This window comes from Aricia agestis, chromosome 12 (assembly GCF_905147365.1).
Source record: "Aricia agestis chromosome 12, ilAriAges1.1, whole genome shotgun sequence".
NCBI classification, from domain to species: domain Eukaryota; kingdom Metazoa; phylum Arthropoda; class Insecta; order Lepidoptera; family Lycaenidae; genus Aricia; species Aricia agestis.
In genome coordinates this window covers 10367985-10394136 of record NC_056417.1, presented here as the reverse complement: position 1 = coordinate 10394136, position 26152 = coordinate 10367985, and the positions used below count along the sequence as shown (strand labels likewise).

The 26152-nt window shown below is 35.0% G+C and overlaps 2 protein-coding genes across 2 annotated transcripts in view; both read left to right on the top strand.

Moving 5' to 3' along the window:
• Positions 1-9375, top strand: part of LOC121732319 (putative inorganic phosphate cotransporter) — a 28307-nt gene extending 18932 nt beyond the window's left edge. The window contains exons 7-10 of the mRNA XM_042122166.1: positions 5745-5961; positions 6291-6412; positions 8020-8136; positions 8529-9375. Coding sequence (XP_041978100.1) covers positions 5745-5961; positions 6291-6412; positions 8020-8136; positions 8529-8759 — 687 coding nt within the window. The 3' untranslated portion in view covers positions 8760-9375. The remainder of the gene's footprint in view (positions 1-5744; positions 5962-6290; positions 6413-8019; positions 8137-8528) is intronic.
• An 869-nt stretch (positions 9376-10244) lies between these two features.
• LOC121732555 (putative inorganic phosphate cotransporter) lies at positions 10245-24486 on the top strand. The gene is made up of 9 exons (XM_042122475.1): positions 10245-10491; positions 10663-10859; positions 11117-11353; positions 11764-11973; positions 12059-12226; positions 22150-22366; positions 22568-22689; positions 23955-24071; positions 24189-24486. Exons 1-9 carry the CDS (start codon positions 10395-10397, stop codon positions 24423-24425), a joined length of 1602 nt encoding a protein of 533 aa, XP_041978409.1. The 5' UTR covers positions 10245-10394; the 3' UTR covers positions 24426-24486.
• The last annotated feature ends 1666 nt before the right edge of the window (positions 24487-26152 follow it).

Genomic DNA, 26152 nt, shown 5'->3' with positions numbered 1-26152 from the left:
TGATAGAGTTAGCAAGTTTCATTGTGCGATCACCAAGAATTTAGTATATTCTTTAAATACGCGAAAAAGTAATATTAAAAGGCATTAATATTTAATTGAGCAATTAACTAAAGTATACATAAAGTATTTTAAACAGTACTTTGATTTTGCCATTCTATGTCATTTTAAGGCTTAGTTCCTTGTGTCCATTTCCTATGCAATAGCGAAATATTATATTCTTTTATACGTCAAACAAACTTTATATGTAACTTGGGATTAACATTTTTTGAGAATTCCATTTTGTATTTTCATAACAAACGGCCCGGATCGAAGAAGGAACGAAGCTAGAAGCTGCATCAATATTGCTATAGATATCTATCGGTAGGTCGGTAGAATCGAGGTACAGGAAGCTGAGATTGACAGTATAATGAGGTTAATAGCTTGAAGCGTAAAGCCGCTAGACCTTGGTGCCTTTATAATAACTATACTCCATAGTTCTATAGTGACAATCCATTCAAAGGTATTTTCCTTTAGCGTAACCCTTATGCCCGAGACATAAAGACTTTTATCGATACGAACTGGTGTAACTCTATCGTTGACCATTTTAATGTTAGCAAACACTCAATGAATGTGATTTACTCGGATGCACTTGTACAGCAATATTTACTCTATGCTTGTAGTAAGTGTAAATAATTTGTAGAAGCTGAGCAGCAACGGGCAAATGTATGAATAGACATCAATTATTTTAAAAAGACAATAAGAATAAAGTAATTTAAGGAATGGACGTCAATTAAAAACATTAAAACAGAAGTAAAAATCATATATTCGCCTCCATTTTCAATAAATGGTTTAGACTTAGACTTTAGAACATAGCTCGTGGCGTCATGAGAGTAAGGGAAGGGAGAGTGCTAATTTGTATTGCGCACACACTTGGGCACTATAAAATCACTTCTGTGAGTCTAGCCTGGCTTGAATAAACTTGCCACATTCACCAAAACAACAAGGTATTATTATTAGCAGGAATTTCATTTACATCCAGGCCATAATATATTGAAAAAGTGTCAATCAATGTTGAAATGGAGGCTATTGCGTTTGCAATAAACCAGCAAACCAATAAACTCCAACCAGTTATTCCAATACCCTAGCAGCTATTGATGGCTTAGGAATTGCGAAACTTCCATACATTTAAATGTGGCTTTCCGATCTCTGCCGCAAGCGACCGGGCCGCGACCGATAGAAGTTAAAAGTCCGGTGCCATCACATCAAATTCTCATACAAACGTAATACCAAGATAATTTCCCATACGAGAATATAATTTAGTATGTAAATATTGTACCTAATCGTTCATATTTTTTGGTATGTAATTATTTTGCAGTGAATCTTTGTACAGGAACCTAGGTAATTACTATCTTAAGCTGAATAATAACTAATGGTAAATATTCTCGTATCGGAAATGATCTTGGTTTTACGTTTGTATGAGAATTTCGATGGCTCCCGAACTCTTAAAATAAAATGCCACTTTATGACAATACAGGGTATAACAAATTATAGTGATATAATATAATATCTTGGGATATGTCACTACCATAAAGTTAATATACCTAACGGAATAGAGAAACAAAGGCCTGAGCAAGAGAGATGTCACTATCAGTAACACTGCGTGGTAAAAAGAGACGTGTGATACATGACAGCAGCACTCTTTTTTTGACGTCCGGTCGGCACGTGCCGCACGTTGACAATTTAATCTCATAGAATTCATGTTCAATCATGCTTGTGTAAGAGTATACGTACACATATTTTTCACACAGATGAAAACCAATTTCGATTACGTTTGATAGCTCGAGATTGTTGCTCTATTCCGCTAGGTATATTAACTTTATGGTCATTGGTCACTACTCACCGCTCACGCTGAAATACTATTTTTTTGTGATTATGTATTGGCAAGCGCCTTAGTGCAATGATTTTTCCCATACAACAAGTAAAAAAAGTTGCTCTTTCTGTGCTACTTTCCATACAGGGCACTAATTTAACCTAAAATATTGTAACTTTTTTTAGTTACAGCTTGTATTTGTCTAATTTTCTACCGCCATTGGTCAAGCAAACCATGCCGCCTCTGTTTTGTAGTGGCGTAGAGTAAAAATAAACCTATAACCTTTACCATATTAAAAGCCGGCAACGCACCTACAGCTCTTCTGATATTGCGAGTGTCCATGGGCGACGCTAGTTGCTTTCCATATTCAGGTGACCCGTTTTCTCGTTTGCCTCCTTATTTCATAAAGAAAAAATTGGCATTTTATTTAAATTTTTCTCTGTCGCCGTCGCTTTTCGCGTTGATCGGAACGGTACCTTAACTTCCACAGCCTTTTAAGGTTGAGAGAAGGGCGTTTTGTAATCGTATGACACAATAGTCGTTTTATTCATAAGGGATTATGATTCTTTTGGGACTGCGTTCAAGGAAGAATTTTAATGATGATATAACAATGCCTATGTTTTCCTACAGTGTTTACTGTTCAGTGAACGCTCTCGGAAAAATAAACATTTGATCTAGGAAAAATTGCATAGAGCTGAAAATTGGTAGAGACCTTACACCATTCTTAAGAAAACCTCAAAAATCCCCATCGATCCCCTTTTAAAGTATATACAAAACAACTTTTAAAACAAGCCTTTTTTGGTAATATAACATCTTTAGCTGACGTAGCCCACAAATTCGTTGTTCCCAAACATTCGTGTATTGAGAGAGAATTGTATATTTTTTCGTTACAAAATCTATACTAATATTTTATTATTTCTCAAGATTAATAGTATATCCACACCAGTTTCATCATAGTCGGTTTAGGTAGTGGTCCGTGGTCTAGCCACTGGTGGTTAAGAGCGTGGCTCTTGACTCGGAGGTCGTGGGTTCGATTCCCGCGTTGGAAACATACACTTGCGTGCAAAAAAATCGATCCACCCCGCGCATTTATATTGAAGTCGCTTTAACTTAAAAAATTATTGTTATTTATTATTTCTTTTTACTAATAATGTGTGTTAATATGATAGGTATGTGTACGTTTACTCTACATTTTCTAAAACCAACATGCTTGACTACAAACGACACAAATCACTAAGCACCCCCATCACTCAGTTTTTTAATCGTTAATTGAACGTTTTTGTTCTGTGGGAAAAATCGGTCAAATCTTATTGTTTCTGTTTTGTCTTGATTTTTATTGATTTATTGTTCATTTAACTTGACTTTGGACGTAATTTCTTTGTAGAAAAATGGACATTACTCCAAATAAAGCCTCTCAAGTAGGGGCTTTGCTAAAAGCTGAATTTAGCCAACGAGTTGTGGCTAGAAGTCTTAATTTAAGTCGAACTTCGGTTACATGAGTATACCGAAGTTTTTTAAAGACTCTAAAGTTTACCATGCGACCATGTTCAGGAAGACATTGGGCTACATTTGAACGTGATGACCGTTTTAAGGTGTCAACGTCCTTGGGGAATCGACATCTCATTGCAGTTCAAGTGCAACGACGACCAAGAGAAGTCCGATGAGTTACAGTTATTGAGTAGACTGTACGACGGATACTTGCAGGAAGCTGCTTGACTTCACAAAAACTCGCTAACAGTCCAAAATTAGCCCCAGCACACCGTCAAGCGCAGCTTAGTTTCGCACTTTCTGATGTTGATTTTTCATTGGAGCAATGGCGGGTCGTGCTCTTTTCTGATGAATGCTAAATCAGTGTTTATGGTAACGATGGTCGCAGGAAAGCATACCGTAGACAAGGAGAATGATTTACGCAGGCGTGCATTGACGAAAGGGTTCCATTTGGTAGGAGTTCGGGGACTGTATGGGGCGATATTTCTTTTGATGCAAAAACCAATCCTGAGTTCGTAACCGGGCCGCGCCTAGGCACTTTGAGTACCCATCGCTACATTCAGGGCGTGCTGGGACAACATGCGGTGCCATGCGCTGGTTTGGTTGGTGAAGGTTTCATATTGATGCAGAACAATGCTCGACCGCACGTTGCTGCGATAGTTCGTCAATATCTTTCCGACGTCGAAATTTCGGGTTTGGAATGGCCTGTAAGGAGCCCTTACCCTAATCCTATTGATCACCCATGGGGAGAACTCAAATGGAGGGTCAGGGCCCAAACTCTTGCCGCAGATACCCTTTAGGACCTCCGGGTGGCTGTACAGGAAGATGGGGAGGGTATCGCTCAGGAGTTCATCATAACTTTGATAAGGTCGAGGAAAAACCGGATGGAAACCTCAATTAGGGTAATGGGTGGCACTACGAGCTATTGAAATCAATTTGTTAGTGTTTTTTACAAGAAAGATGTCATTAATCGCCTCTTGAAATGTTATGCCACACTGACCGGTTTTTGTTTTAAGGCTGTAGAATAAGTAAATAATTTACAGTTACAATAACTATAGCATTAATTAAATCCTTATTGTACTACCTTTAAAACGATACCAACATTTATTTAATACTAATTATATTTCTTGAGTTATTACCGTTTGAATCATAAGAAGAGAGGTGGGTCGATTTTTTCGCATGCAAGTGTATTATTTCCAAATTTGGTTAGGACAATGTAGGCTGATCACCTGATCGTCTGAAAAGTAAGATGATCCATGCGTCGGATGGGCATGTAAAAAGTCGGTCCTGCGCCTGATCTCTCGCCAGTCGTGTCGGTCTTCCGTCCCACTGGGTTATGAGAGTAAAGGAATAGAGAGTGCTCTCTGGTACTACGCACACACTTGGGCACTATAAAATTACTCCTGCATACCTGGCCTGGTTTCAATGAAACCGGCCACCGTCATCGAAACAACCGGTGTGGGGGGTATTATTTATTATTATATAGTCGGTTTAAGTGTGTACAAGCAGTCATAATTCTCTGAATTCCACTTTTTAATAAAAGTTCAAATGCGTATTTAAAGTTCAAATACGCATTTAAACTTTTATCACGTTCAAATGCGTATTCTACTATTCTATCAACATATTTCTTTTTTTTTGTTGGTTTTATTGTACTTATATCAGACTTTTAATTTTTAACAGCTAACAGAAAGCCGTTAATTACATAATATTAAAAAGTTCGAAACGTCCTCAAACTGTTCACGGACAAACTTCGGTATTGGTAGAAGTGATTTGTTCAAACTTTTACTCGCAAAATTCTTTGTGCCGCTAAACAATTATTAAACTTCAATTTCACAAATGGTTTCGATTACCTTTACTCGGTTTGTAAAATAAAATGTCGTATTGGAAATTGCGAGAGGTTCACTTAACTTAATGAAATACCAGTACTCGACGATCGCTATGTCTGCCGTATCCATACTAATATCAACTCCAAAGTGTCCGCCTGTAACCTCTTCATGCTTAAATTAATAAACTATTTTTGATAAAATTTAATATGGAGATACTTTGTGCCCCGGGAAAGCAAATAGAGATAGCTTTTTGACGAATTACAGAATTTCGGCCAAAATTAAGTTCCGTATAACATGACGTCCGTAACACTGCAGTTTTTGTAAGAATTAACCTATATGACGTACATACGGGGGAAATATAAAAAAAAAAAACACTGCAGTTAAACCAAAATTCGTTTATCGCATGGGAATCGTAAATTTATCTACAACAACACTTATCCTATATCCGTCTCAATGAATCTCTATACTGAATTTCATCTAATTCGTTTAGCCACTTAAGCGTAAAGAGATAACAGACAGACAAACTTTCGCATTTGTAATATCAGCAAAAATAGGATAACCTAATTAATTCCTTTTTTCAGGTCGGCCATGACTGGGGTTACTACACCATGGTGACAGATCTGCCCAAATACTCCCACGACGTGCTGAAATTCAACATTGCGACTACGGGCACTCTGACAGCCCTACCGTACATCGCCATGTGGCTCAGCTCCTTCCTCTTCGGTTTTGTCTGCGATTTGTGCATCAAGAAGGGATGGCACACCATCAAAACTGGAAGAATCATTCACACGACCATTGGTATGTTCCGTACCATTTAATTTTCGATCATCGAACATTACTTCAATAGGTCATTTGAAAATGTTATTATTTAAAAAAATACTAAAAGTTTTCTGGCAATGTACTCGGCGGACGGTAGTTGCTTACCATAATTAGTTTTACTTTTGCTTATTTGTTTTCTTCTGAACCTTCCTATTTTTTTGGAATTTGATCAAAAAGGGTATGGCCGTGAATAATATGCTGGGTACGTCCATCTAATGGAATAAAAGCAACCACTCATACTGTATTGGCTGTTTTTCATATTTTTACGTTATTAAACATGAATTTTCTATGTCTTTTCTATTATTTAGCCGCCACGGGTCCAGCTATCTGCATCATCCTAGCCTCGTACGCCGGCTGCGACAGGACTGCCGCGATGGTGTACTTTGTCTTGTCCATGGCACTCATGGGTGGTTTCTACAGTGGCATGAAGGTGAGAATTTTAATTGATTTATCAAAAAAAATACGTCTCTTGCAGACAGATAAATCGAATGATTAATATTTAATTATTATTTTACTTCGATTTTATGAAGATTTTGACAAAAACTCCATATTTTATGTCAAACTGTTCATTAATTTAAAAATTAAGGGATCACTAAATATCTCTGGTCTGGCCAAAAGGTCTTAGTAAATGTAAGCCAAACGAGTGTAATTTGTGAGTTGTGAGTCGCAGAATTTCGGTCGCATAAATATCTTTTCATACAAATCACGACTCACGAAATTACGCTCGTGTGAATCAAACAGGACTTTTGTATGAAACTGAATGCAGCAGAATATCTGCCAGCCGAAATTCTGCGACTCACAACTCACTAATACGCTCGTTTGGCTTCACCCTTACTTGCTTTTTGGCAACAGCTATAAAACTCTATAGAGATAATATTATTATTTTAAATGATTCTCAAGGTTATTCCAATTCGTCAATATGTTATGGATTAACGTAATATGGTAATACATTGGCCGACGGAAAACTGAACGAAAGCAATATATCGAAGGGATCAAACGCAATTCGGGAACGCTCAATGTGTTACTGTCAATAACACTGTAACGAAAAGAAACGAGACACGACTTTTACGGCCATTCCCAATATTTGATCTATCTCTGGTTTTGCCCTACTAGAGATAGGAATAGCTCACATTAGACATTAGAGACATATATTTTATGTCAATTCAATGTTAGCTGCGATCGGTTGTATGTCAAACCAGAGATAGATTGAATATTGGGAACGGCCGTTAGTTATACAAAATATGGTACACTTTATTAATTTCTATAGAGAATACTACGTAAAGATCTGAGCAGAGGACGCTTCTAGCATAAACAGTAAATAATCCGACATATCAGAATATTGACAGAAACGTTGTCAAACGTCGACCAAAACTTGTTTACTGTCTATGCTGGTGCTGCTTCTGGTGTGATGCGGAGAGCCATGCTTCGGCACGAATAGGCTGGCTCGATCGGAGAAATACCACGGGCTCACAGAAAACCGGCGTGAAACGGAGCTTGCGCTGTGTTTCGCCGAGTGAGTGAGTTTACCGGAGGCCCAATCCCCTACCCTTTTCCCTTCCCTACCCTCTCCTATTCCTTCCCTACCCTCCCCTATTCCCCTCCCTACCCTCCCCTATTCCCTCTTAAAAGGCCGGCAACGAACCTGCAGCTCTTCTGGTGCTGCGAGTGTCCATGGGCGACGGAAGTTGCTTTCCATCAGGTGACCCGTTTGCTCGTTTGCCCCCTTATTTCATAAAAAAAAGATAATGTTGCAGTATATTACAGTACCTCTTTAACGCGTCACTTAACGTCTAGTATCAATATGAACTAGCCCTATTGGTAGCTTAAACACTTGTACTATTATCTATTCTGTGCTTAAACTTAAATCTGAACTACACAAACTTGAATATTCCTACTAAGGCCAAATTAAGTTTAATCCCTTCAAATCCTCAGGTAGATTTACTCAAGAACTTTGTTAGGAACCCCTTATTTATTATTCAACAAACGTCAGACCAAACGTTAAAAATGTACGAAGTTCACGGAGTTGGGTTATTCCAGGTTAATGCTTTGGATCTGTCTCCGAACTACGCTGGCTCTCTGACTTCGCTTGTAAACACCACATCTACGTTTGCCGGCATCATCACGCCGTATCTCATAGGATTATTGACTCCTGATGTAAGTATAGAACTTGAAATAATATACAGGTGTAGAGCTGACAATAATGTTATTAAGCTAATAACAATTATTATACTGTTTCAAGTTAGGCCTTATGATTACTGCGTTATCCATAAATTCTCGGTGGGTTCCAGTGGTTCCAACACTTCCAACTATAAAATATATCGTACCTATGAAATATGTGATTAAACGTCCTTATTCTTATGCATACTTTTCACGTTAGTCTATGATAGATCTTATACACCTATGCTAGGCATAATGCATATTATGCTACCGAAACTCATTGTATCCATACCATTGTAGCAACTATTTATATCCATCATAGGATAACTTGAAGGGAAGATTCGCATTCGCCTTCAACTGAAACTATTTCATGAATTGAACTTTTCCAGTCAACACTTGCGCAATGGCGCGTGGCTTTCTGGGTGTGCTTCGCAGTGCTGGTTGGCACCAACGTCATTTACTGCATCTGGGCTGACGGTGAGCAGCAGTGGTGGGACGATGTGAGGAAATTCGGATATCCCACCAATTGGAAACATGGATCTCTCATCAGGGATGATAATGTGGAACAACCTGAATCCGTGCAGCTGGCTAGCAAGAAGGTCAACGAAGATGTATACTAAGCTTTACTTTAAGCGAATGGATGCTTCTAAATTATAGATTACTTGTTCTACATTCATGTAGACTAAAGGGTCATCAATATAAGGGCAACAAGGGTTTAAATATAATTGACTTTCAATAACCTAGTGACATTATGTTAATATTATTTGAATACTTGAAATTCAAGTTTGCAGTAAAAATATACTATCTTATCATAATATCTATTTTTTGTCACCAATGAAATTGGCGTTTAGTTAATATCGACTTCTCGAGTATTGATTTGATAAAAAGTTGATCCTTAAAGGATGATGCTTAATATTCCATAATTATAATCAAACAGTAGGTAAACTTAATACTTTAATATTAATACTAGTATTTTAAGTGCAACTGTATAATGTTTTTATACTTGTATAATAGTAAACTATTGTTGACGAAATAAGTGCAAACCAAACTGTGAATGTGTTATATTATTAGAGTGATGGCTTTTGTTATCATATCATAATTGTGCCATGTTTATTTTAGATTTTAGTATACACTATTGCATGAATGGATAGAAAATGTAATGAAGAATTACTGATGATTATTATTTACCTGTGTCTTAGTCAAATACATAGTTATTATGTACCATTTCAATAATATAATATTATTATGTGCTTCCATTTCAACCAGTGTACATAAAAATTATGAATATAAGAATAAAAGAGTTACATTTTGTTAATTATATATGAAAGTTGTTCGTTTAATATTATAATACTCGCAATAAAAAATATAAAAATGTGTTTTGTTTTCATTAAAATAGCTATCTCTGTAGTACAGAAACAATATACCACTTAACAGCTTCTCTTAAAGGCTCTTTTCATTGGCAAAAAGTATAACTAACACTGCATTTTTTTTCTCGTCAACATCATCTAACTGTATGTGAGTGTCCTCTTTCATGTGGCGATAGTTTTAATCCTAGATCGCCGAATAAAAAAGCAAAACAATGCAATATACAATTATTGTAAGTACAAGGATATAGCGAGTTACTCTATGGTATGATTTTTATATTTTAGAGTTGATAAGTTGCATCGTCAGAAGCTTCTGATTGCGTGAATTTTGAAGTGATCATAAGATAAGTTGTCAAATTCGCATATTTAGATAAATACGATCACGATTCAATAGCTGTTGGTAAATTTTAACATTCATCGAGACTTACTTTAATTTTTAATAGAGATTTTTTTTTGATAAAATTCCTCATCATTCTGTTAAAAAAAACCTAGCAATGACTAGCTCAACATTAAATTACTAAAGGTAAATAAATACATAACAAGAAATCATAAACACAATTCGTGTTCAAAATTTCAAAGCACAGGTAGATAATACTACGTAATAGGAAAGACAATGTAAATAACTTTTGTATGCCTAAGATAAGATGTTTGATCTTTAGCTTCCGATGACAAGATACACCATAATAAATACCGTAATAAATTATTATTTAGCAATACTATTATTCATAGTAGAGACGACGACGAACGCGTGTAAATTATGGAAATAGAACCTTAAAAACAATTTGGTTGGCTAAAGAAAGCCAGCCCCTAAGTTAGCCAGCTAAGCTTCACAGAAAATAATAATTAATAAGTGGTAATTGTAGCTGGCCACCAGAAATTAAGTAAGTGAAAATGGAGCAACTGAAAAAAGTACAAAGTGAAAAGTTACTAACAAAGAACATTAGTGATGTGACCAAAGAAAACAGCTTTTGCGACACACTCCGGAACTGTGAGTAAAAGAAAACTATATTATAAATTCCTTTTTTTAATGCTACACTACTTAATTTTTAACTCCAATAGTTGGTAAGTATTATGTAGATTTTAGTTTGTGTAATTTCATACTTTTCTGGATTTTTGGTTTCACTTTCAAACGCATTATTATTAATTTTAAACTTTTTAGGTTGCGTAGTACCACGACGATATATTTTTGCAATAGTGGGTGCAGCAGCATGTTTCAATGCGTTAGCGATGCGCATTTGCTTGAATATAGCTATCACACAAATGGTGAAGCAAAAAAGAAAAGAGCAAATTAAATTTGATCCAGATGCATGTCCCAGTGATGTTGTAATTGGAAATATTACCTTTGTAGACAATGTTGTAAGTTTTCTTTAACACACTACTTAATTACAGTTGATGCCCGATACTTTGTTGTGTCCGTGAGAATCGTACAAGTTTTTGCAATAAAAACTATCCTAGTACCTATGTCCTTTCCTGCCTCTCAAGGTATGTCCGTATCAAATTTAATCTTAATCGGTTCAGCCGTTTATCACAGGTAACAGATTTTTGCATGAAGAATATGTGCAAGGATTTCTAGACAGATTTTTCTTTAATTTGCTCTTAACAATGTGTTTTAGCACGCCACTTTTGATTGGGATGAATCGACACAAGGACTGGTATTGAGTGGATTCTATTATGGGTATATAACAACTCAGGTATACGGTGCATACTTGTCGGAGAAGTATGGTGGAAAATGGACGATTGGTCTTGGATTACTGAGTACATCATTTTTAACATTTTTGACTCCATTGTCTATTCGGACTGGTGGAGCAACAGGCATATTTATTCTTCGTGTCTTAGAAGGAATGGGTGAGGTAGGTTGATTGTCAATTGTCCTAATTATTTTCAACTGTTCTCTAAGTTTTCTTTTACAATGGCCGGTTTACATTATTCCAATCCAGTAATCAAATCCAGCACTGGATTGTTACAAGAATAATATAAACGGGTACTAGAACGGACCAGCGATTAATGTAAACCGGCCATAATGTCTAAAAGCCGCTCTCCACATTAGAGTGATTATACCATGATCACAAAGCTGCCTACAGTATGAGCAAAATAGACGAATATCATGCCTATATTTACAATCGTAATTGCTTGTATAGGTCCATCAAGGACCAACATGAGTAAAAATATGGAACTTGGCTTGGAAATATTAAAAACATTAGATTTTAATTTCTAGGTCAAAGCATCAAAAACCATACATTTTTTGCATTTTCTTTTACAGGGGCCAACAATGCCAAGTCTAATGGTTATGTTAGCTCGTTGGAGCCCACCTCACGAGAGAGCCTTTCTTTCGTCCATAATCTTTGGAGGCGGTCAGTTAGGAAACATTTACGGTTCTTTTATGTCTGGCATCCTTTTATCTGATGGTAGAGACTGGGCTTACGTTTTCTATTTCTTTGGTGCTTCGGGACTTATTTGGTTTGTTTTTTGGGTAAGCAAAACATGATTTTTATAAGCATTTTGAAGTGATCGTTTTATATATAATTTACAATTACAATATTATATACTGCTTATAGGTCCTTTTATGCTACAGTGAACCAGAATCTCATCCGTATATCTCTAAAGAGGAACTGAAATATTTGAGAAGCCAGATAACGAAAAAGGAAAGTGAGATTAAAGGAGACCCAGTGCCCTGGAAAGCTATGTTACTTTCGAAGCCAGCTTGGGCTTTGTTATTTGTAAATGTTAGTATGGAGAGGCGAAATATATATCGACGGTGGAAAGGCAAAAGTTACCAAGCGACATATAGCTATTTTTACAGGAGAGCCGTTTAAACATTTCATTTTTTCTTTAAAAAATCGTAGAAAATTAGCTGTTAGAGATATTTTAAAAAATCCAACGGATTTTTAAAGTATTTTAATACCTTTATTAATTGGTTTATTAAAAAAAAAGGTATTTCTGTATACTTAGCGTAGAAGTGGTGTTTGGTTACAATTTACCTAAATTTAGAAGCAGGTAAAAATGACCAACCGACAAAAACATTTTATCTTTCAATCTAGTAAAGATATCTAAATATATATTTTTTTCCAAATGGTTCGAAGCAAAAAGGGTTAAGTAGAGATTTTTTTTATTAATTGAACAAGCAAAGGGGTCTAAATTTCATAATATTCCATTATTATAACAAGCAATGTTTACTATACGACAAATAAAATTCTGTTAGTGTAAGTAATTGTTTACCTGCCGCCAAATAAATTTGAGCTAGAACTCAAAAGTTTTTACTTTTTAGACTCAGTGAGGAAATTTGCTCAGTATACTGAGCAAATTTCCTATAATTATAATTTTCGATTGCAGCATAACTATAGTTATGCTGCAATCGAAAATAACTGAAGTTAAACTGTTGAAGAAAAACCTATCAAGTATACAATATTTGAAATATGCCTTTGAATAAATAATTTTCAAACAAATAATTGAAGCCGAGTTCCTCGGTAAAAACAATATTCAGATATTCAGTATTCCAATGAACCGTAACTTACTTACCGACTTCTAAAATGTATGAAGATTGAGTACAGATAATATAGTTTAGGCTTAGTCCAATCGTAAAAATCGGCCAAGTGTGAGTTTGACTCGTGTACAACTCTTTTTTTTAGGGTTCCGTACCTCAAAAGGAAAAAACGGAACCCTTATAGGATCACTTTGTTGTCCGTCTGTCCGTCTGTCAAGACCCTTTTTCTCAGGAACGCGTGGAGGTATGAAGCTGAAATTTATATCAATTACTCAGGTCTACTGTCCCTTGAAGCTGTGAAAAAATCAAACTTCTAAGCCAACGCAATCAAAAGATACAGCCGTTTATGCCGCAAATTTTCGACACTTGCAAGGGAATCAAAACCTACAGGGTGCTTCCCGTGAACTCAGAATCTTGAAATTTGGTACGAAGCAACGTCTTATAGCATAGATAAAGGAAAAATTACGAAAACCATAAATTTTTAGTTACATCACATAATTTTTTTTTTTTTAATAATTTTAAACTTACTACCCATTTCCTCATAAACGCGTAGAGGTATTAAATTGAAATTCATACCAAATACTCAGGTCTATAATACCTTTAAGCTGTAACAAAATCAAACTTCTATGTCAACGCAATCAAAAGAAACAGCAATTTAAGCTGCATATTTTGAAACTCGCAAGTACTCGCAAGGGAATCAAAACCTAAAGGGTACTTCCAGTCGACCTAGAATCTTGAAATTTGGCATGAAGCAACGTTTTATAGCACACATAAAGGAAAAATTCCGAAAACCTTAAATTTTTAGTTACATTACAAAATATATATTTTTTAATAAATATAAACTTATTACTTTTTGTACGGAACCCTCGGTGCGCGAGTCCGACTCGCACTTGGCCGGTTTTTTTTAAATAAGGGGGAAAACGAGCAAACGGGTTACCTGATGGAAAGCAACTTCCGTCGCCCATGGACACTCGCAGCATCAGAAGAGCTGCAAGTGTGTTGCCGGCCTTTTAAGAGGGAATAGGGTAATAGGGGAGGGTAGGAAAGGGAAGGGAATAGGGGAGGGTAGGGAAGGGAATAGGGTAGGGGATTGGACCTCCGGTAAACTCACTTACTCGGCGAAACACAGCGCAAGCGCTGTTTCACGCCGGTTTTCTGTGAGAACGTGGTATTTCTCCGGTCGAGCCGGCACATTGGTGCCGCAGCATGGCTCTCCCACGTATAATACTCGAAGGGTTCCGTACCATTATAGAGCAAAAATAGGCTAAAATAGTTTTTTTTGTATGGGATTATTTATCTATTTTATTTTAATTTTATTATTAATTATAAAAGTATAAATACAATTGAGTATTTTGTGAACATTTCAAGTGCCTAGCTGTTGCCATTATTGGTATCTAGCAAAAAAGGCCAGGTTTGTTGTATGGGATTTTTTTTTTTTTTTAGAATTTGTTGTTACAGCGGCAAAGGAAATACTATCTGTAAAAATTACAGATGTTTAGCTGTAGCCGTTCTTGAGATATAGACTGGAGACAGACAGACAGACAGACAGACAGACAGACATCGAAGTTTTAGTAATAGGGTCCCGTTTTTACCCTTTGGGTACGGAACCCTAAAAAGGCACTACTATAAAATAAGAATTATGTAACACTTTTTAGTTTATTCATAAGAATATTAATTTTGTTTTTGCCAAGGAAGTCAGTTCCAATTTTTTGTTTGAAAATAATTTATTTTTCTCTTTTTTACGGCTAGTCAACAAGGAACCCTTATAGTTTCGGTCTGTCCGTCTGTCTGTCCGTCTGTCTGTCCGTCTGTCTGTCCGTCTGTCTGTCCATCTGTCTGTCTGTCTGTCTGTCCGTCTGTCTGTCCGCGGTTTTTCTCAGAGACTATAAGGCCTACAAAACTGTAATTCGGCATGAATGTACATCTTAATCAAACCGACAAAATGGGGGTGATTTATTTTTTCCGCGTCCACCCCACCGTGTGGAGTGTCGTTGGATAGGTTTTTTAAAAATGTTATGAGTATTCAAAGACAATTTTCCGATTTAGGGATCCATTTGTGAAATATGAAATTTTAAAGTGGAACAAATCGTTAGTCTAGTGTCCCCCCCCCCCCTTCTACCAGCTAAACGGTGGCTTCTGGAAATGTGAAAAAATTCAAGGGGGTAAGAAATATGCTGAATTTAAAAGGAAAGCTATCACGGCTAAGAAGACATTCATGAGTTATTGAGTGAGTCGATCAACTAAAAAATTGTATTCGTAGAAGTACAAAGGAAATTTTCGTTCAAACTTCAAATTCCTTTGAATATAACTGAGATGATGTTGTTAGTAATGTAAAACACGTTATAAATGTACATTCATTAACTATACAAAAACTAGCTGTACTACGGAACCCTATATTGCGTGTCGCCCGACACACACTTGGCCGGTTTTTTTTTCGTGTCCATCCCGAAACATTTTCATTTCAAAAATCCTTTTCCGATTTCGGGGTCCATTTGTGAAATATGAAGTTCTACAGTGGAAAAATAAGTTAGAGTCCAGTGCCCCGCCCCCCCATTCTACTGTGGATGTATCTAATGGAAATGTGAAAATATTCACGGGAGTAGCAAAGATGCTGAATTTAAAAGAAAAACACTCACGGCTAAGAAGACTTAACAAGCTATTTAGTAATAGTCGATGACATAAACAAAATGTATGAAAAGTATAAAGGAATTTTTCGTTAAAATTCCTTTAAATGTTACTGAGATGGTGAAAAATTATCAAAAACTAGCGTTACTACGGAACCCTATAATGCGCGTAACCCGATACGCACTTGGCCGGTTTTTTTAGTTATCTAGATGTCTATTACGCATATTGTACGCAGTCAGTGGAGGATAATCTTATCTAAGTGTATATAACTACCACAAAAGTTAACTGTACCTGAGTGTATTTACAAAAATTCACATTATTTTGATGTGATTGATTTATGACTATGAGAAGTACCCATAATAGGGTCATGATTGACGGTGCGTGCAGCGTGGCATAATAACTTTATGGTGATGATGATGACAATTGATGAAATTGATATATTGGCATATTATTATGCTTAAATTAGTTGTTTAAATGCTGAAATCCCTGAATATCTATCTATGAGGATTGAAAAATTCTATACAGCACCTTCGGAACCAAGGTACCTATACATTTTTGCAGAATGTTACTTTTTGGTAGTACATAATTGATGGAAAATGGGAATAGGTTTAGAGCAAAAGAAAAATCGACCGTCCATTCAATAGATATAATTTTAATAGAATGACATAACAAATGACAGTTGTGAATATCATAGGAATTAAAAAGTTAAGAAACCTTGATTTGAGGTTTACATAATATACTTGGATATTTGTACTCTAGTACGTATATTCCAACAGTCCCCCTCAAATATTCAAGTAGTAACACAATCAGAACTATTTTATAATAATTAATTCAATGTTTAATTTCTTACTGAAATAACTTAGCTCAAGTTTACACTGAACTTAGCTTACTGAATTTAACTAAAACAAAAATATATGACTTTAACTATTATAGATTAACTTCAATCATAAAAATAGTTAATTTCACAATTTAAATTAAATTTAATTTACTCCTTATTTCAAGAAACTTTGGAGTATGTACCATCTTCGTGAAGATATCAGCCAGTTGATTTCCTGTGGAAACATATTCTAACTTTATTACTTTGTTAGTAATTTGTTCACGAGTAAAGTGGTACTTTATGTCGATATGCTTCGACCTTTTATGATTTGTTGGATTATTGGCTATACTGATGCAGCTATTATTATCCTCAAATATAATTATTGGCAATTTTACTGGAATCAAAATACTATTTAATAAGGATTTTATCCAAATTGCTTCTCTAACTGCTTCAAATAATGCCATATATTCGGCTTCTGTTGAGGAAGCGGCGACAGTGTTTTGCTTACGCGTATTCCACGATATTGTACAATTATCGAAAATTTTAAAAACATGTCCAGTTGTACTCTTTCTATCAATTAAGTCGCCTCCCCAGTCAGAATCTGCATAACCAACAACCAATTGTTTAAAATTACATTTTACATAGGTCAACTTTAAATTAACAGTGCCTTTTATGTATCTCAATAAATGTTTTAAGCATAGCCATAACTCCTCATTATTTTTACTTTGATATCGACTTAGAATACTTATTGCAGCACAAATGTCTGGCCGGGTGCATAGCATCGCATACATAAGACACCCTATGACATTTTTACAAGGTGCATCATAATGTACGTCTGAGCTTAAAGCTTCATAATCTAATTTTGATGGAAATGGTGATTTTGAAAGATTACAATCACTCATGGAATACTTATTCAAAACACTTTTAAGGTACAAAGATTGATCTAAAGTTAATTTACATTCAGTTCGTTCTATTTTAATGCCTAAGAACAGTTTTACTTCATTTAAATCTGTCATACTAAATTCTTGCATTAAACGTTTTTTATATAAATCCATAATTTGTTTATTTTTGGTACATAATAAAACATCATCTACATAAAGCACAATGTATACATTTTCATTCATACTATTTTTATTTAAAATATATAAACAAGGATCTACCTGTGAATGTTCAAAACCTATAGCCTTAAGAGTATGATCGAAACGTTCATACCAACACCGAGAAGATTGTTTTAAACCGTATAGCGACTTACTTAATTTGCAAACTTGATTGGAATCCGCTGTAACACCTTTCGGTACTTCCATATAGATATCCTCTTTAAGAATTCCATTTAAAAACGCGGTTTTTACATCCATATGATGGGCATGTAAGTCAAACTGATTTGCAAGTGCTAAAACAAATCGTAAAGTTGTAATGCGTGCAACTGGAGCGAACGTTTCGTCATAGTCTTGTAAGTATTGTTGTGTGAAGCCACGAGCGACTAGTTGCGCTTTATAGCGTGTAGGTTCACCCAACTCATTCTTTTTAATTGTAAAAACCCATTTAGAACTAATAATATTTACATTTTGAGGTCTTTCTACAAGACTCCATGTATTATTACTTTTAATAGACTCTAATTCACTCTCTATTGCTTTTAACCATTTACTAGAATCATCTCTATTAAAAATATCGTCATAATTATTAGGTAACATTTCATTTGTTGTAAGTGATAGATAAGAGTCAGGATCATCCATTTGTTTGTAATCAATTGCGGGCAATTTTTGAATTCTTTCACTACGTCTCAGTTTGCTAGACGAAGGTTCAGCTTCTGAGCTCATGTGAGGACTACTGTGTTTGTTGCCTATTAACTTTGCCGATTCATTATAGGGCTTATTAATTTCGGCGGGAATTTTTACTGGTACCAAATTGTTGACAGGTCTAGAGGATTCAAAATTCAACTCGTCAAATACAACATCCCTTGCAATTAGGAAATGATTATTTTCTACATTAAATAATTTATAACCATTTTGGTCGTAACCGACTAGTATGGCTTTGAAAGACTTTTCGTCAAACTTCGATCCCTTAGTTTTGTCATGAACGTAAGCAGTAGAACCGAAAATTTTTAAATGATTAATTTTCGGTTTTTTATTATGCCACATCTCGTATGGTGTTTTATTATTAGGAAGCGCTTTTGTGGGAAGCCTATTTGTTATATATGTAGATGTTAATATAGCTTCGCCCCAATATGACTTATCTAACTTCGCACTTGTAACCAATGTTCGCGCCATTTCGGTTAACGTACGATTCATGCGCTCTGCGACACCATTTTGCTGTGGCGTGTACGGTACAGTCAAATGATAAGTTATTCCCTTGCAAACGCAGTAATTTTTGAACTCATTAGAGAGATATTCTCGCCCATTATCGCAATACAAATTTGTTACTTTGAAGTTAAATAGATTCTCACTCTTAGCTACAAAGTCTTGGAAACATTTAAGTACCTCAGACTTAGCATACATTAAATAAGTAACATTGTAATGCGTAAAACCGTCAATAAAAGTTACAAAATAATTTTTATCGTCAATAGTAGTAGGTGTAATCGGGCCGCATACATCAGAGTGAATAATAAACAATGGTCGGTTATTATTAATTTTATCTTTACATTTAGAAAAAGGTAATCGAGCTTGTTTGCCAAGTATGCAAGACTCACACAACTCATCTGTAGGTATTACAATATTATCAAAAATTTTACTATCGCGTTCATCAACTACATTTTTCAAAATATTAAGTTTCTGCTTATTTAAATGGCCAAGTCGACCATGCCACAACGTATATTCTTTTAAACAGTCTTGTTGTTTTACAGAAACTACATTTAAATTACACTGAGATTTATTAATTTGAAAAGTAATACTAAATAAATTATTTAAATTCTCACCAGTCATGTAACATTCTTTATTTTTACCAAAAATTTAAACACCGTTATTACCAAAAATAACCGTCATACCAGCCTGTTGCATGCGATTTACCGATAATAAATTGTAACGTACCTCCGGCGAATATAAAACGTCATCGATTGAACCTAAAATTCCTAAATTAGTGGTTACTTCTATTCGTCCTTTACCGAACGCAAGTATCGAAGCTCCATTTTTGGCAACGCCGATCTTCAGGGGTGTAGGTAATTGCACGTAGGAAGTAAAAACATTCTTAACATTTATAATATGATCTGTCGCACCAGAATCTAAAAGAAAACAAATCGTATTACTGTTACAATAATTTGAAGTGCGTAACTTACATTTTGATAACATAAAAGCGAAACCGCCCTCATCATTGTCGTTGCACGGTTGAACGCTGTTTGCAGTTTTCTTGATGTTTACAGATTGATTATTTTGTTGCAACTTCTTGAAATATCGACAATCCTTCTTGAAATGGTTTCTACGTCCACAATAATCGCAATACATTTTTGATATTTTATGCAATGAATTCCTGGGCATATAATTATTTTTCTTTTGAGTGTAGTAATTGTATTTGTTTTTATAAAAACTTGACGACTTATTATTGGTATATTTCGTATTCCCTGTTTGCAGGGCTTTCAGTCCTGTCGTAGGTTCCGCCTTCAATTTTACTTCGTGATCTAGTAGGCGAGTTTTTACAAACACCAAATTTAGCTGCTCTTCGCCGAGTGTTTCCAACGCAGTAATAACGCCGTCGTATGAAGTGGGTAGCGTGAGCAATAGATGCGATATTTTATCCATTTCATCCAGCTTGGCACCAGCGGAGATCAATTCAGTTACCAAATTATCGAAACTAGTAAAATGTTGTAATAGTGTCAAATCCGGCTGTAACTTGAGGTTCAATAGCTGTTTTCGCAACGCTAATTGCGTTGCCAAGCTCCTCCGTTCGTAAATCTTATCCAGATTTTCAAAAATAGATTTGGCCGTTGCTGATCCCTTCGCAAAATTTAAAAATGCGTCACCCAAATACTCTACGACTGTACCTTTGGCTATCATATTTTTCTTCGACCATTCAACATCGGCATCCTCTGGAGTTTCGGAATCAACAACACATAGCACTTGAAGTTCCTCCAGCAACGATCTTATGCGAAATTTCCATGTACTATATCGCTCGCCAGTAAACTGATGGATATTTCTCTTGTTGCGCGAATCCATTATTATTTATGCAAAAAAAAAAATACTTGTATTTTACTTTTAGCTACAGTTAGCGACCTGGGCCCATTACCTGATGGAAAATGGGAATAGGTTTAGAGCAAAAGAAAAATCGACCGTCCATTCAATAGATATAATTTTAATAGAATGACATAACAAATGACAGTTGTGAATATCATAGGAATTAAAAAGTTAAGAAACCTTGATTTGAGGTTTACATAATATACTTGGATATTTGTACTCTAGTACGTATATTCCAACAATAATATATTTGAAATCCTTCAGAAAAAGTCAAAATCACTACAGTAATACCCCTGTACATGTTTCCTTACAAATTTTAAGGAGTTGCCTCGATTCATCGTGGATTGTATCATCAGATCACAACTTTTGTGAACTAGGTACCAAATTCCAACTATGTCCTATACAACAACAGAAGTATCTTAAAAATCGGTCTACAAATAGTGGAGTTATCCGCGAACAAACATAACTAAATAAAGAACATACTATCGAATTGAGAATCCTCCTCTTTTTTTGGAAGTCGGTTCAAAATAAAAAGGCGATTCTCTTCACAAATTCGTTTATTTTATAATCAACTTTTGCTACGGAATCAGTAAAATATTTGGTATGAGTTTATTATAAAATTAATATAAGAACTTACCGCATCGGGTAAGTTCTTATATTCAAAACAGAAAACTCTAAAAATCAAATTAGCTTGAAAATAATAATTTTAATAGATACCAAGTGTCGTATCGCACAAAACAGTAGTAAGGAAATGCGCGAGAGCGCGCACGCTGGTTGCCTAAGCGACAGTGGAACTACGACTGATCGAAAAAACCGTTACTATCCACCATATTAGGTATGATTTACAGCGGGGACAAGCGACAACGCGTCAAGTGTTTGTTTGGGCTAACCACATTTAAAATTAAATAATTATTTTAGCAATTGGTATCCAAGTAACAAAATTTATAGATAAAGCGGCAGGTAAAAGGTTACCAAGCGCCACATATTATCTTAGTTGCGGCGAGTAAAATTTACTATATTGAATTTTTTATATGATTACGTTTTGTTAAAAAATACTTAACGACAGAAAAAATATCTCAAGGGTTCGTAAAAGAGTCCGAAATACCATAAATAAATAAATGTATTATAGGTAAAACGTCCCAAGTACTTAATTGATACCATCAGTGGAAAGGCAGAAATTACTAACTGTAGTTTGAATTAAAAACGTGTAAAGCCAAAAATTACCAAGTAAAAAAAGAAACATACAGATATTACCAAATGCCTGCTTTTTAAAAAGGTGTCAAAAAGTTGTCGCTTAGTCGCCGAAAATAAGAAAAATACCCGTTTCCACGGTGTTCCTAAGCGACATCAAAAGTGCTCGTAGAGACATGGGACTAAGACCAATCGATAGAGAAAAATTCGCTGATTCCGAATATATAAATAACTCATTTTGACCCCTAGTGTCGCTTGGTAACTTTTGCCTTTCCACCGTCGATATTATTTTATCGAAGCCTTATTATTTGCTTTAAAAAAATGATTAAAATCAACCAAAGTAAAAACAGTAAAAAGAATTATTTATTTCAGGTTGGCCATGATTGGGGTTTCTACACGATGATCTCGGACTTGCCTAAATACTCGCACGATGTACTAAAATTTAACGTTGCCAGCACAGGCATTCTCACGGGACTGCCATACGCTGCCATGAGTGCTTGCTCATTCATATTTGCTGCCATTTGCGATTTCGCCATAAAACACAAGTGGCACAAAGTTAAAACTGCGAGAATCATTTATACGACCATAGGTATGCAAATTAAAGATTATAAAAATTACTATTTACTCTAACAGCTATACTACTCCGCTTGTGTGACTCTTATTTTCTTAAAAATAGTATTTTAACATGCTTAAATGTACAGTTCATACGTTTTTTTTTCCTGAAAGTCACACACGAATAATTACATTCTTTTTCCTACTATCTACTGTCTATTCCACTGTTTTTTTTCAGCAACTGCTGGTCCAGCTATTTGTATTATCCTGGCGTCATACTGTGGATGTAATCGTTCAGTCGCTATGGTCTGCTTTATTATGTCCATGGCGCTTATGGGCGCATACTACAGTGGAATGAAGGTATGTACTTTAGTTTTTAAATTTATCAAAATTAATTAAAAGCATTATTAAGTTGATGTATTCAATTCATAACAATTTTCACCAGATCGTATTACGAAAATTTCATTAAACTCCCCCTTGTCTGTCACGCATACCGGGTCCCGGTATTATAGCGCATGTCACCTATACCCGGATATGGTTCGGCGGCCGGCTCCCGGTTTCCGAACAAATTAACGAAGTGATTAACCTCATAGAACAGATTACAATCATAAAGTAAATTAATCTAGCAACCCAGTGATGTAAATTACTCACGCAGCTTTGGTAAATAATAAGGGCAAATGTTTTAGGAAAAATGACCTTTAGTTGACTACTTTTAACAACATAAATCTATTGTTATTTTCTTAGAACTATATTATTCTGTTTATTTGTTTTGATACTCTTATCTATCTTTATTTTAGAAAATGTATTATAATTCTTGTAGTAACTATAGGTTCACTAAAAACAACGTATTTTTGAATATCCAGTTTTGGCGCCAAATTTGAAAAATGTTTTCTTTTATCATCTGGTAGTCAATATTTATAATCTATGAAGCTTGTAATGTTTTCGTTATCTGTAGCGGATAAAGTCAAGTTAATAAAAACAAAACATCTGTGACCATAACGTCATGCGTCGTTTATGTTTTTGTTAAAATACGACACTCACTTCAGAAGTCTCAAATGGCCGCCCGCGGCGTACTAATTATAAACAAGTGTTGTTTAAAAAAGTGATATGGTGGCACGTGTGATATGAAGTGTTTATGTTTTGTAACGTATTGAGCCGTTAACTAAATGGTAAGTGAGAATGTTCTGCTTCTGTAAATAAAAGTTATTGGAGATCGAAATTTCGATTTCTACGTACCGTATTTTGAAAGCGGTCGTTCTAATTCATTAATAAATTAATACATACACGATGTTTGAATAAAATAAAGAATATTTAATATACTTTAAGATTGTAATAGTGAATTAACATTATTCCAATTAGAATCTGAAAAAATCTAATTAGTATCAAATTCTATCTCAAAACAAGTCCTGTCAAACCCGGTCTGCTACGCATACCGGGAAATGGTTTGACATGTAGGAAAAATGTAAATTGTGACAGCTGACAGATAAGGGGTTATATCATTTAATCAATCAATATTCTGTTTTTTTTTTTTATTTATTTAAGTTTCAAGATAGTAATCAATAATTTTACAACTATTAACAACCGTAATGTCGTTTCTCAAATTATCTTTACTACAAAATTTTTAGGTAAACACATTGGATATCGCTCCAAACTATGCGGGCTCTCTCACATCATTCGTCAACACAACATCTACATTAGGGGGAATGGTTACACCCTATCTCATAGGCTTGTTAACACCAGACGTAAGTATTTCTTATTTAGGTGCCCATTCAGTTTTTAAATTCTCAATTTAAAAATCTTTACATTTATAAGTCAACCTTTATTTTTGCATTTTATAGCAATAAATTCTATTATTTCAGTCAACGTTAATTCAATGGAGGACAGCATTTTGGGTATGTTTTGCGGTGCTCATGAGCAGTAACGTGATATACTGCATCTGGGCAGACGGTGACCAACAGTGGTGGGACGATGTACGGAAATTCGGATACCCCTCAGACTGGAGGTATGGACCATTACATAAAGAAGACGATGTTGAGGCGAAGGCAAAGGAAATGGCAGATTTATCAGGAAAAAAGAAATCTAAAGAAAAATCATAGGAAGTTGTTATAACACTAACGGTCTGTTTCACCACTTTTTGATAAAGTGCCGAATAGGCTATTCGTAACTTTTTTGACAGATTCTCCGTACTTGATCTGTCAAGTTATTTGGTAGATAGACTATTCGTCACTTATCAGGAAGTGGTGAAACAGGCCCTTACCTACATGATATAATAGTCAATTGCTTTCGTAGCTCACAAATTAATATTTATTACTTCAGTATTGTGACAGTATTTTGTGCTGAAAGTGTTGTGTTTAAAGTGAATCAAAATATATTTGTTTGAAATAAAAGGGACGTGTGCAAACCAGATTTATTTATATTATGTAATCTTACAGATTGCTCTTGTTTTATCTCTTATCAGCAGTAACAATTACAACATTATTATTCCTAATGTTCGTTATAATAATATCGCCCATGACTGTTAACAATGTCGGATGTGCAAAATCGTCATTTTTGTTTTATTTCATAAAATATGTCCTTATAACCAAGGCTATCATTGTGCCACATCCGACTATGTTAACGGAGGGAATGGACGTCGCGCTATCACTTGTTTCTTTGCTACCGTAGTTATATTTTTTTACTTTTCGACGCCATTTTCAATGTCTACAAGATCAGCACGGCCAAATAAAACTTGGTACTCAACAAAATGAAGAAAAATATAGTAAAAGGCAAAAAATGCTGATGGTAACATTATGTCCAAAGCTAACGCTAGTGCGGAAAATGGTCTTTACTATTCTTTATAATATTTTTAAATATTTCAACAGTATAGCTTATGTTTTATTGCTTTTGATTTGATTATGAGATGAATTCTTAACTTCATCAACATTAATTTTTATCGTAGGTAATTTAAAATTGTAGGATGTACCACATCCAACGTTCTTAACCGATTTTTCAAATGTGTAAAATGTCGGTAGTACATACGACATTTTTAATCGGTTTTATAAATGGTTAAATTGTCGGTAGTGCCACTTTTGACATTGTTATGTGGATTTATAAATTGGTAAAATGTCGGTAGTACTAAATCATAATCATTTAATTTACTTTTCTTATTGATTTAATGGCGCTTGTAGTTTGTACCATATCTGTCGTTGCTTATCAACTTTTAAGAAATTTCAGAAGGCTATAAAATGGGCAATTTTCGTGCGAAAATTAGGTTTTTGTTGGCACATGTCATACATAATGAATTAATATTTTTTTAATTTATTAATCGTATTTTTCATGGTTTTGCGATCTGGTACATTTTGCTATTAACAGGTAGGCAACAAACATAAAGATTTACTCAAATTATGTAAAAGTGACATAATTCCCAAAAATAATATCTAAAATGCTATTTAAAATGCCACAATGGATCAGAGAAAATCTCGGATGAAGAAGACTGCTCTTCAATAATTAATTTGATAAATACTAATCTCAATTTTTCATGTAAACAAAGGCTGCTAAAAATTTCTACATTTTAGGACACTTACGTGGTAGTACGTAAGTGTCCTAAAATGTAGAAATTTTTAAGAACTACTTGACTCCGCGAACTTCGTTTCATGGGCCTGCAAAACAGTCAGTCCTTCGGCAGTACTTTCTGTATTCCCCACACATTTAGGCACTATCATCTCCGACAAGCATTAATCGATTTTCTACATGCAACAATGTCGGTTCTGGCACTTCCGACAAATCAGCATTACTCGTACCCCGTTAAAAAGGTAAGAAGTGACTTTTCTCATATTTAGGCATA